The sequence below is a fragment of the Notolepis coatsorum genome (genome assembly GCF_963971535.1).
Source record: "Notolepis coatsorum genome assembly, chromosome: 12".
Lineage (NCBI taxonomy): Eukaryota > Metazoa > Chordata > Actinopteri > Aulopiformes > Paralepididae > Notolepis > Notolepis coatsorum.
Window position 1 is genome coordinate 124,659,979 of NC_140176.1, and position 12,640 is coordinate 124,672,618.

General features: G+C 43.6%; 1 protein-coding gene across 1 annotated transcript in view; it reads left to right on the forward strand.

Annotated features, from left to right (window-relative positions):
- Window positions 1–2,820: 2,820 nt before the first annotated feature.
- The window catches only part of nlk1 (nemo-like kinase, type 1), a 39,451-nt gene continuing 29,631 nt past the window's right edge, over window positions 2,821–12,640 (forward strand). Inside the window, exons 1-3 of the mRNA XM_084326415.1 lie at window positions 2,821–3,797; window positions 7,587–7,716; window positions 9,657–9,712. Coding sequence (XP_084182541.1) covers window positions 3,487–3,797; window positions 7,587–7,716; window positions 9,657–9,712 — 497 coding nt within the window. The 5' untranslated portion in view covers window positions 2,821–3,486. The remainder of the gene's footprint in view (window positions 3,798–7,586; window positions 7,717–9,656; window positions 9,713–12,640) is intronic.

Here is a 12,640-nt window from a genome sequence, read left to right on the forward strand (position 1 = left end):
TAGTAACTACAGATGAGGTACTCAAAAAACTGAGCGCCCTCCAACCAAACAAGGCCACTGGCCATGACAACATCCCCTCCAAATTCCTCAGAGACTCAGCAGCAGCCATCACCCCAGTCATCACACACATAATAAACCTCTCCATAAAACAGGGACACGTCCCCAAGGACTTCAAAATTGCGAGAGTAACACCCCTGCACAAAAAGGGCAGCAAATTAGACCCGGGTAACTACCGCCCTGTTTCTATCCTTACATCCATCTCGAAAGTCATAGAAAAAATAGTATACGAACAGATCGAAAAATACCTCGCGGAAAAAAATCTAATCTACGAATTCCAATCTGGCTTCAGAACATCCCACTCCACTGACACATGCCTTCTCTACTTGAACGACCACATCAAACAAGAGGTGGACGCGGGCAAATACTGCGGCATGGTCATGCTGGACCTACAAAAGGCCTTCGACACTGTCAATCACACCATTCTGATTGACAAGCTAAAAGCAATTGGTTTTGATAGTTTATCAGTGAGCTGGATACAATCCTACCTGGAGGGGAGGGAACAGATGGTGGAAGTAAACGGTACCCTATCCCCCCCCCTCACAGTGAGCTGTGGTGTTCCACAAGGAAGCATACTAGGACCGCTACTATTCCTAATTTATGCAAATGACATGTCGTCAGCTTGTGACTGCAACTTGTTCCTGTTTGCGGACGACTCAGCCCTGCTGGTCTCTGACAAGAACAAGTTACAGGTTGAAAAAGCCCTCAGCTCGGAACTAGGCAAAATCTGCATATGGCTCGCCGACAACAAACTATCATTACACATGGGCAAAACAGAGTCCATTCTCTTCGGTTCAAATAACAAACTCAGCAAGACTGACGGCTTCTCGGTTACAGTGGGTGACAATATTGTCACAAGGAAAGATGAAATTACCTACCTGGGTTCCATCCTAGAGGCTAATCTTTCCTGTGACAAAATGGCATCCAATGTAATAAAAAAAGTCAACCAACGAACGCGATTCTTGTACCGGATCTCCTCTCTGGTAAACAAGAATACCCTGAAGACTCTAGCAGGAGCACTCATTCAAGGGTACTACGACTATGCTTGCACCTCATGGTACCAAAGCACCTCAAAGGCACTAAAAAACAAATTACAAACATCTCAAAACAAGCTAGTCAGACTACTACTTGACCTGACTCCTAGAACCCACCTCACCCCTGCCCACTTTGACAACCTAGGATGGCTTAGAGTAGACGACAGAGTACAGCAACTTGCAATGGGCCTGGTCTACAAGATACACTACGCGACCAAGGTACCCATGTACATGTCAAAATACTTCCCAAAGGTCAGTGAATACCACGATCACAACACCAGAGGGAGCTCCACAAATCATGTAAAACCCAGATTCGGCTCAAACAAGGGACTAAACACGTTTCGCAATTATGCCACATCAATGTGGAACGCCCTGCCTAAAGCTGTAAAGGAATGTGAATCACTACCCACCTTCAAAAACACTCTCAAAAAACACCTACGTGAGACTGCAATTCGAAACTGGCCCCTACAAATGTCCTAACCTAGTTGTACAGTAAATGGCCAAGTAAGGCTTTGTCAACATTCCAATGTACAGTGTAAAATGTGTATGTGTCCCCTACCCAACCCCCCCCCCCCCCCCCCCCCCACCTCCAATGTACAGCCCTCACCCAACCCACCCAACCCCACCCCACCAACCTCCTCCAATGTACAGTTTCTACGCCAAATGTATATACACTCCTTTTCTGGACACTTTTGTATCACAAACAGTACTGTATTTGCAAATCTGATATGTCATAAATGTATAGATGTAGCAGTACTGTCTATCTGTATGTCATGTATGTCATATATGTTATGATGAATTGAAAATGGGGGACCCTGGTGGAAACAAGACGAAAGTCTTTCTCTGGTCTGCATCCCCTTAACAATTGTATGTATTGAGATGTACTGTACTGTACCCATTCTGCAATCTGTTAATAAACTTTTCAATCAATCAATCAAACCACTACGCCTCCCGTAGGTTCGTGGCTGCCACAGGCTTGAGAGGATTCTCCGGCGCTGCAGCTGGACCCTCTCCCGGCTCCTCCTCCTCCAGGCTAACTAACTAGCTAACGGTTAGCTGCTGCTGCTGCTCGCCGTGTCGCTGAAGAAGACCCGACCTGACGAGCAACAATCAGCCAAAGACGCTGCTTGATGAGACTTCTCTCAGGAGATAAAGGCACCTGTTTTCCCAGGGGACGGACGCGTCTGCATTGGATATTATTATTATTATGATTACCACACGATGACCAGCTAGCGACCGAGCAGCGACCCTACAGCCGGCTAGCTGCTTGTATCGAGCTAACAGTGGAGCTAACAGTGGAGCTAACAGCCGCACAGCGTCCTCCCGGCCGGGGGACTGTTACACGGAGACCGACTCCACCTCGTCCCTCTCCCGAGGACCTGTTCGGTGCCTCGCTGCTGCTCGTGTGATTTGAATTGTTTTCTTTGAATTAATATAAGTTGGGTCACAGTGGCCGGGTAGCTTAGTTATATGGGTCACAGCCATTGATGCTTTGCTAGCTGGAACAGCTGTTAGCAGGCTTAGGCTAGCTGCTAGTTAGCTGTTAGTTAGCTGTTAGCAGGCTTAGGCTAGCTGCTAGTTAGCTGTTAGCAGGCTTAGGCTAGCTGCTAGTTAGCTGTTAGTTAGCTGTTAGCAGGCTTAGGCTAGCTGCTAGTTAGCTGTTAGCAGGCTTAGGCTAGCTGCTAGTTAGCTGTTAGCAGGCTTAGGCTAGCTGCTAGTTAGCTGTTAGTTAGCTGTTAGCAGGCTTAGGCTAGCTGCTAGTTAGCTGTTAGCAGGTAGTTAGCTGTTAGATAGCAGGTAGTTAGCTGTTAGCAGGCTTAGGCTAGCAGGTAGTTAGCAGGTAGTTAGCTGTTAGCAGGCTTAGGCTAGCAGGTAGTTAGCTGTTAGCAGGCTTAGGCTAGCAGGTAGTTAGCAGGTAGTTAGCTGTTAGCAGGCTTAGGCAGAAGGTAGTTGGTTAACTTGATTAAACTCACACATAACGGTAAATAGTTGCAGCCAGGACTGCTGGCTCCAGGCTGTAGCTGTAGAAGAGCTAAGTGCAACTAAACCTGCTAACATTAAATGCAACCCAAATGTATCGTAACGTGGACTAACTGCTAGGTGCTGGTGACGTTATGTGGCGGAATAAGACTGAGCTTGATGCATTTTTTTAACGACCATAATGTTTAGCTAATGCTCTTTAATGAACGCCACTGGCTCTCTCTCTCTGGTCGGATTAGTTTGGCTACAGACTGGTGCTTAGTTGCAACCCCTTCGCACAGAGCTGACATCTAGCCGTCCACGTCGCTTTGTTTGTGCATGAGTCCACGTCGTGTGTCTCTAAACAAACCCCATGCTGCACGTATGAACTCGTCATGAGCTGAACCCCAGCTGTGAGGGTTTGTTGAAATCTAGAATGGACTTCCACGGTACAGGCCGGCAGGCGGTCTGTGGCAACATGTTCCCCAGCAGCACCGAGTTGGGCCACAAGTATTTCTGCGTCAACACCTCCTCCGGGACCCCCTCCACGGGCCTCAGCGCGACCCCGTGTCTGCCCGGACCCACCGCCCCGGCGGGCACGCCTCGACACCCGGCGTCTCTGGGGGGCAGCGCCGGCGGTGGAGCCGCGGTGCCTCAGCCTCACAGCAACCCGGCCAGTGAGGTGCCCAGCCCCGCTGAGATGGAACCGGACCGCCCCATCGGTTATGGCGCATTTGGTGTTGTCTGGTGAGTGAAGCCACTTCCTAGTTCAGCACCACCACAATCACACCCGTCATGATTGATTGAAAACTTTAATTAAGAGATTGCAGAATGTGTACAGTACGGCTCAATACACACAATTGTTAACACATTAACTGCCACGCTTATATCCATCAATGTTTGATCACTGCCACCAGTCTAAGTCTATGGAGATGTTCACCTTCTTTGCAGGGCTATAACTTTTTAAATTGTATTGCTAAATTGACATTACTATGGCCCATTCAACATCGATTATCTATCGTTCAGGATGTAGGAACGTTTTACTTTTTCATTCACACATTCATACAAAAATACTGTCTAGAATATAAATATGTTTTTATCGTTTTCTGCAGTAATTCCTAGAACGTGAGATATAGGCATAAATGCATTATATAGATGATCAAATACCGTTTGATACCGATCCAAGCTATTACAAATTTCAGCTGTGCATGGTCCTAAACGTTATGACTGATCATGCACTGGTGAAGGGGGGGGGGGGGGGGGGGGTGTTTATAATTCCGTGATCGTCGTTAAATGCTTCATGTAGTATGGGTGATATATAGATCAGAGCAGTTTGCATCGATAATGATAAACAAAAACGCTGAAACTCACGGCAGCCTCCTCTTACTGTTGGGCGATGATACTGGAGCAAACAGATCCCAGTTATTTGATGGGGATCGAGGCGATCCATTTCCGGTTTGTATAATACTAATACACGCCAAAATCATGTGGATTATTGGGTTATGGCAGCGATCCATATCCACGGTGTGTGGCTAGAGTCCTGGGATGATATGCGAGTGGCCGGACGGATTTAGGAGACGCACCGATATGCAACCGGCATATCCGGTTTGGCAACTCGCCGATCATCCACCAGGTGGCAGTGTTGAAGCGTTGCAGAGTTGTGCTGAGTCCCACAGCATCAGACAAGGTTCCGTGAGTGAAATATGAATACCATGGAGAAAATATGAAATATGATCACAATAACGTCGTACGCTGTGATCTGGCAGAATTCGCATGAACTTGAAACCCGTTGTACGACGTGAATGGCGCACAAAGTGTTAAGGGGATGCAGACCAGAGAAAGACTTTCGTCTTGTTTACATCAGGGTCCCCCATTTTCAATTCATAATGAATTTTAAGTAAGGGTGCAACTTGCTCCGTGCAATCCATTCTTTGTGGATCTAGCCATGTCTTTTGATTTAGTACTGTTGTGGAATATTTTTTAACGGAGCCAAGACGGTGCACTGTAGAAATTCAGATAGTAGTTTATTTTCTGTGGCCACAGAAAAGTATCCTCAGTTTACAATCGGCGACGAGGGTAACACGAGCGTCTGGTCAGAAAAGTGAGAGCGAGCTCTGGTCAGACTTACAATAAATACACAGTTTGACATGACGACAAAAGATGACATTAATATCTCATATCATCATCATCATCATTTATTTATTCGTACATGGAATTACCACAGTCCAACAGTACATATTCATATAATTCACCAAAAATACCATGGCCGAAAGGAACAGGAAGAAGAAAAAATCTTATATATACCTGCCCCTACACACACAACACACCGATAGACATATTGTGTAAAACCAAACAGAATATACCCATTTTGCAAAAAAAATTAACATCAACACAACCAAATTAAATCAACATAAATAAACCCATCAGTCAAACTACATATTTAGGTTCATTAATTTACACACCAGGGCTGTACGCTAAGCTTTTTCACTAGGGGCACACTTGCCCCTAAATTAGAAATTTAGGGGCAAAAAATATGTTTTAGGGGCAAATTTTTAAATAACAATTTTACCATTATAGTGCAAAGAAATATGTTCCTCCTGCCTCATTACTGTGGTCCTTTTATTTAACATTTAAGTGCTTTTGTTGTCAGGTTTGTATCTTTTATAATGAACCAACTAGGGCTGGGCGATATGGCCTAAATATGATATCACGATATTTTCTGACCTTTCGGCGATACACGATACACATCACAATGTTTTTCTTTTTTACCCCAAACAATTCATTATGAGGCTTACCAAGACAGTATGAGTTTGCAAGCTAACATTAAAGACAATAAAATACCCATGCATTTAGCATTTTTATATTATATATTAGATTTAGATTATTGGATTATTAGATTATATATTGCATATATTTAGCAATGAGATATTATATGATTTAGATATGAAATATGATGAATTGAAAATGGGGGACCCTGATGTAAACAAGACAAAAGTCTTTCTCTGGTCTGCATCCCCTTAACAATTGTATGTATTGAGCTGTACTGTACCCATTCTGCAATATGTTAATAAAGTTTTAAACCAATCAATAAATAAATAAATAAATAGCATTTTAGCATTTTTATACAACTACTGTATATTTGTATGTCTCTAAATGTTTTGATGAATTGAAAATGGAGGACCCTTATGTAAAAAAGCCGAAAGTCTTTCTCTGGTCTTCATCCTCCTGTACTGTATTGTACCCATTATGCAATCTGTTAATAAAGTTCTCATTCATTCATTCTGACGGAAAACAGAATAATTGATTGACAGTAGAGTCTGCCAATTACGTCACAACGCTTGCACCCGCCCTGCTGTTCTTAGCACCAATCGGCAAGCGCATTCGTTTTTGACTTCCTGAATGCCCCGTGTGCTGACATCAACAAAGCTACTTACATTAGCTCCCCGCGGCCCACGAGTAGGAGACCAGTGCTCTGCAGGATGACTAAATGAGGCATAATGATTTTACCTCAACGAATGTTATAATAAAAGCCTTTCCATACATCTGTCTGATTGAAAACTTTATTAACAGACCGCGGAATGGGCATATCTCAGCACAGGCTGAGATATGAACGAGTAACGTGTGGACCAGATTGACGCGACACAAGGTTTACACAACAGCCCCCACCCCTTGTTTTATTGTATTTGTACCTGTACTACCTGCTGTCAGCTGTTTATCTCTCTCTGTGAGCTTGATTAGCTCACGTTAGCTAGCGTTAGCTCCACGGCTAACCCTGAACTAAATCAATGACATCATTTCGAGTAGTTTTCACTGCACATAGAAGCAGCCAAACAGCGGGAGAATTTCGGGAGCATATGGCCAAAACCCAGTTAGGAACCATCGATTCCCATCCCTACTACTAACTTTACTTTTCTTCATAGCTAAATCAGACAGCCAGTCTATCAGAGTGAGTGCTCAGTTGATTTCCCCCGCTGATCATACCTGAGTGCTCAGCGTCATCACACGCCTTGGATCATTTAGGAGTGAAATGCGAATGCAAGGCTTGAAATCCCTACTCGCAAGCCCGCCCCCAAATATTATTTACCAATCGCAACGGCCAATTAAAGGGGCAATTTGCGATGAGATCATTGCAGCGTACAGCCCTGCACACACACCCCCACACACACACACACACACACACACTTATATAATGTATTATACTTCTATATACTATCTAATTTCTATTTTATTATAATATAACTAAATCATACTATTTATTCTACACCATATTGGTACAGTATTATACAATATTTTAATATATTATTATTCTATTATTCTATATGACAAGAAAGGAGCTGTCCTGACCCTTACGTTTTTTTTAGAACACCGTCAGTCGCCTAGTGTCTTGACTCTTGACTGGTTAAACTAAAAGCTTTGTACGGAGAAATCTGTATTTAAACAGAGCTGTGAACATGCCCAGTAAGCTGTACAAACGATGTTGAAATATCTCCTAAAGGAGAGAAAGGCTTGTCTAACTGAACCCTCCTGTCCCCCCAGGTCAGTGACGGACCCCCGAGACGGCCGTAAGGTGGCTCTGAAGAAGATGCCCAACGTCTTCCAGAACCTGGTCTCCTGCAAGAGGGTGTTCAGGGAGCTGAGGATGCTGTGTTTCTTCAAGCACGACAACGTAAGACGCAGAGAAGCGGATAAAGGGGGATATTGTTTGGGGGGGGCAGACGGGGGGAGGATGGGAGTAGCTAGGTGGACAAGCCGTGTCCTAACTGTTCCCAAGTCAGTTTAGCTCCAAACCCCGCCTCCCATCGCTTTCATGGGCTTACATGTCGTGACGCCTGACCTCACAGTGGCGACTGTGGATGGGTTTTGGTGCTTTTACTGGTTGTCGAGCCCTGGCTGACCACAGAGCTAACGTTAGCGTTGTTGTCCTGTAACTACATTATTCAAGCCCTGGCTGACCACAGAGCTAACGTTAGCGGTGTTGTCCTGTAATTACGTTATTCAAGCCCTGGCTGACCACAGAGCTAACGTTAGCGGTGTTGTCCTGTAATTACGTTATTCAAGCCCTGGCTGACCACAGAGCTAACGTTAGCGTTGTTGTCCTGTAACTACGCTATTCAAGCCCTGGCTGACCACAGAGCTAACGTTAGCGTTGTTGTTCTGGCTGACCATAGAGCTAACGTTAGCCTTGTTGTTCTGGCTGACCACACAGCTAACGTTAGCGGTGTTGTCCTGTAACTACGCTATTCAAGCCCTTGCTGACCACAGAGCTAACGTTAGCGTTGTTCTGGCTGACCATAGAGCTAACGTTAGCCTTGTTGTTCTGGCTGACCACACAGCTAACGTTAGCGGTGTTGTCCTGTAACTACGCTATTCAAGCCCTTGCTGACCACAGAGCTAACGTTAGCGTTGTTGTTCTGGCTGACCATAGAGCTAACGTTAGCGTTGTTGTCCTGTAACTACGCTATTCAAGCCCTGGCTGACCACAGAGCTAACGTTAGCGTTGTTGTCCTGTAACTACGCTATTCAAGCCCTGGCTGACCACAGAGCTAACGTTAGCGTTGTTGTCCTGTAACTACGCTATTCAAGCCTTGGCTGACCACAGAGCTAACGTTAGTGTTGTTGTCCTGTAACTACGCTATTCAAGCCTTGGCTGACCACAGAGCTAACGTTATCGCTGTTGCCCTGGTATCTACGTTATATCTAGACCTACGACGGTACGAAATGGGTCATCAGTCGTTCACAATATGAAAACACTCCCACATTTTTGATGAACGCCGATATTTCAGTAGGCTAATAATAGGGACTTTCATTTCTAATGTTTGTATTGGTGCCTGTTTTACAAGGAACAGGCACAAAAAAATAAAAAGCTTCATACTCCTTGCGTTTTTACAGGAGACTGTCAGTCAGTGGACCCTGTCCATAGCACTGATGATGGAGCTAACGTTATGCTAGCACCCGTAACGTAAATCTGTTGAGCCAATGAAGTGGTTGGTTAGCTATTTTAACAAACATTTAGTCAAATTGTCATTCACTGATTTCCAACAACAGAAAAGACCAGAGACAATAAGGCTGGCTAGCATAACGTTATCTTCCAGCTAACAGCTTGACACTGACCAGTGACCAATAGTATAGAGGTGGAAGCCAGCACATAGAGCGGCTAGCATAACGTTATCTTCCAGCTAACAGCTTGACACTGACCAGTGACCAATAGTATAGAGGTGGAAGCCAGCACATAGAGCGGCTAGCATAACGTTATCTTCCAGCTAACAGCTTGACACTGACCAGTGACCAATAGTATAGAGGTGGAAGCCAGCACATAGAGCGGCTAGCATAACGTTATCTTCCAGCTAACAGCTTGACACTGACCAGTGACCAATAGTATAGAGGTGGAAGCCAGCACATAGAGCGGCTAGCATAACGTTATATTCCAGCTAACAGTTTGACACTGATCAATGGTATAGAGGTGGAAGCAGCACGTCTGATGCCTGATGCACGTCTGATGCCATCATGCAGCTCTATGTTGGGTTTATGTCTGGATTTGAGCTAAACTCCTGGGAATAGTTAGGATGCGAATAAGCCATCCATGTGTGTTTGTTGATGTCTCTCCAGGTGTTATCGGCCCTGGATATACTGCAGCCGCCGCAGATCGACTGCTTCGAGGAGATGTATCCTTTACGAGCACACAGACACACACACACACTGACAGACACACAGACAGTAGGGATGCACCGATATGAAAATTTGCCACAGATACCGATTGTTCAACTAACACAATCGGCCGATACCGATATTTGTGGCAAAAAAAATTTTAATATATTTTTTTTGTAATATATATTTTAATTTCTTTTTTTTTTATGAAACTACTGTATATTTGTATGGAGGACCCTTATGTAAAAAAGCCGAAAGTCTTTTTCTGGTCCACTGAGCTGTACTGTATTGTACCCACTCTGCAATCTGTCAATAAAGCTTTCAATCAAATTTACAACCAAATTTATAACCAAATAACAAAAAATTATATTTATGAAAATGTTTTAGCCCTATGCTTGACTATTATTTTAGCCATGGCAACAAATAAAATAATAATAATAAAATGAATAAATAAAATATTTAATAAATAGGCTACACGTCTCTCTTTTTGTGTTACAAATTGTGCTCACCGATATGAACATAGGCCTCTTTACTTACTTAAAAAAAGGAAACATCAAGAAATAGCACTATCTCTCCCAGTATGTAGAGCCATATGAAATCCGTTTTATTTTTTTCCAAATTCCATTTTATTTTTTTCCAAATTCCGTTTTTTCCGTTTTAATATTTCAGAATTCTGTATTTTGCTTTGTACGCTCATTTTACCATCAGAAATAGTGTCTAATAAGTGGGAATGAATAAATGTCCACAATTTAATAAGATATAACAGTCCATTTAATAGGGCTGTCTTAAATACTTTGAAGCTTCGAAGCTTCGTTCGATGGGCATGGGATTCGAATATGAAAATAAAATTTGATTATTAAAAAAAAATAAAAAAAATATATATATTTTTGCAAAATCAACTCTGCCTCTCTTTGTTAACTACAACAAGCAATGCTGTTTGTTATTTAAGATGAGGTCGGACTCGGCACTGACAGATTTGTGTTCATTGTGCTGCTTTTATAAAGCCTCAAATGACGGCTTACAATATTTCATGAAAGCAAAGTGTTTTGTTTGTCTAAGATTTTAAAAGGTTTAAACTTTACAGCACTGACAAAGTTGAACAAAGTGCTGTACAAGTCCCACAACATAAAAAAAAAGTAAAAAATAAAAAAAAATTTAACGATTTTTTTTTTTTTTTTTTTTTTTTTTAGTGGATTCCATTTTTATTGCTCAATTCCGCGATTCCGTCCGCGATTCCGTGATCGCGGATTCCATATGGCTCTACCAGTATGGTCTGCCGGGCTGCAGCTGGATACTATTTCTCCCAGTATGGTCGCCCGTGCTGCAGCTGGATACTATTGTCTCAACCAGAGCTCTCAACCAATGAAATTTTGATTGACAGTCGATTCTGCCATTTACGTCACACCGCTTGCACCCGCCTCTGCTGTTACCACCAATCGGCAAGCGCGTATACATTTTTTACTTCCGCTTTTGTCCGCCATTGATTTTGACGAGAGATTGATTGATTGATTGAAAAGTTTATTAACAGATTGCAGAATGGGTACAGTACAGTACAGCTCAATACATACAATTGTTAAGAGGATGCAGACCTGAGAAAGACTTTCGTCTTGTTTCCATCAGGGTCCCCCATTTTCAATTCATCATATGACACACATGACATACAGATAGACAGTACTGCTACATCTATACATTTATGACATACCAGATTTTCAAATACAGTACTGTTTGTGATACTAAAAAAATCCAGAAGAAGAGTATATACATTTGACATAGAAACTGTGCATTGGGGGAGGTTGGGTAGGTTGGGTGGGGCTGTACATTGGAGGTGGGGGGGGGGGGGGGGGGTGGGGGTTGGGTAGGGGGGGGGGGGGGGGACACTGTACATTGGAATACTGACATACATTTGACATGGAAACTGTACATTGGAGGAGGTTGGGTAGGTGTTGGGTTGGGTGGGGCTGTACATTGGAATACTGACAAAGCCATGCTTGGTCTTTATTGTACAACTGGGTTAGGACATTTGTAGGGGCCAGTTTTGAATTGCAGTCTCCCGTAGGTGTTCTTTGAGAGTGTTTTTGAAGGTGGGTAGTGATTTACATTCCTTTACAGCTTTGGGTAGGGCGTTCCACATTGTTGTGGCATAATTGCGAAACGTGTTTAGTCCCTTGTTTGTGCCGAATCTGGGTTTTACATGATTTGTGGAGCTCCCTCTGGTGTTGTGATCGTGGTATTCACTGACCTTTGGGAAGTATTTTGACATGTACATGGGTACCTTGGTCGTGTAGTGTATCTTGTAGACCAGGCCCATTGCAAGTTGCTGTACTCTGTCGTCTACTCTAAGCCATCCTAGGTTGGCAAAGTGTGCAGGGGTGAGGTGGGTTCTAGGAGTCAGGTCAAGCAGTAGTCTGACTAGTTTGTTTTGAGATGTTTGTAATTTGGTTTTTAGTGCCTTTGAGGTGCTTTGGTACCATGAGGTGCAAGCATAGTCGTAGTACCCTTGAATGAGTGCTCCTGCCAGAGTCTTCAGGGTATTCTTGTTTACCAGGGAGGAGATCCGGTACAAGAATCGAGTTCGTTGATTGACTTTTTTTTATTACATTGGATGCCATTTTGTCACAGGAAAGATTAGCCTCTAGGATGGAACCCAGGTAGGTAATTTCATCTTTCCTTGTGACAATATTGTCACCCACTGTAACTGAGAAGCCGTCTGTTTTGCTGAGTTTGTTATTTGAACCGAAGAGAATGGACTCTGTTTTGCCCATGTGTAATGATAGTTTGTTGTCGGCGAGCCATATGCAGATTTTGCCTAGTTCCGAGCTGAGGGTTTTTTCAACCTGTAATTTGTTCTTGTCAGAGACCAGCAGGGCTGAGTCGTCCGCAAACAGGAACAAGTTGCAGTCACAAGCTGACGACATGTCATTTGCATAAATTAGGAACAGTAGTGG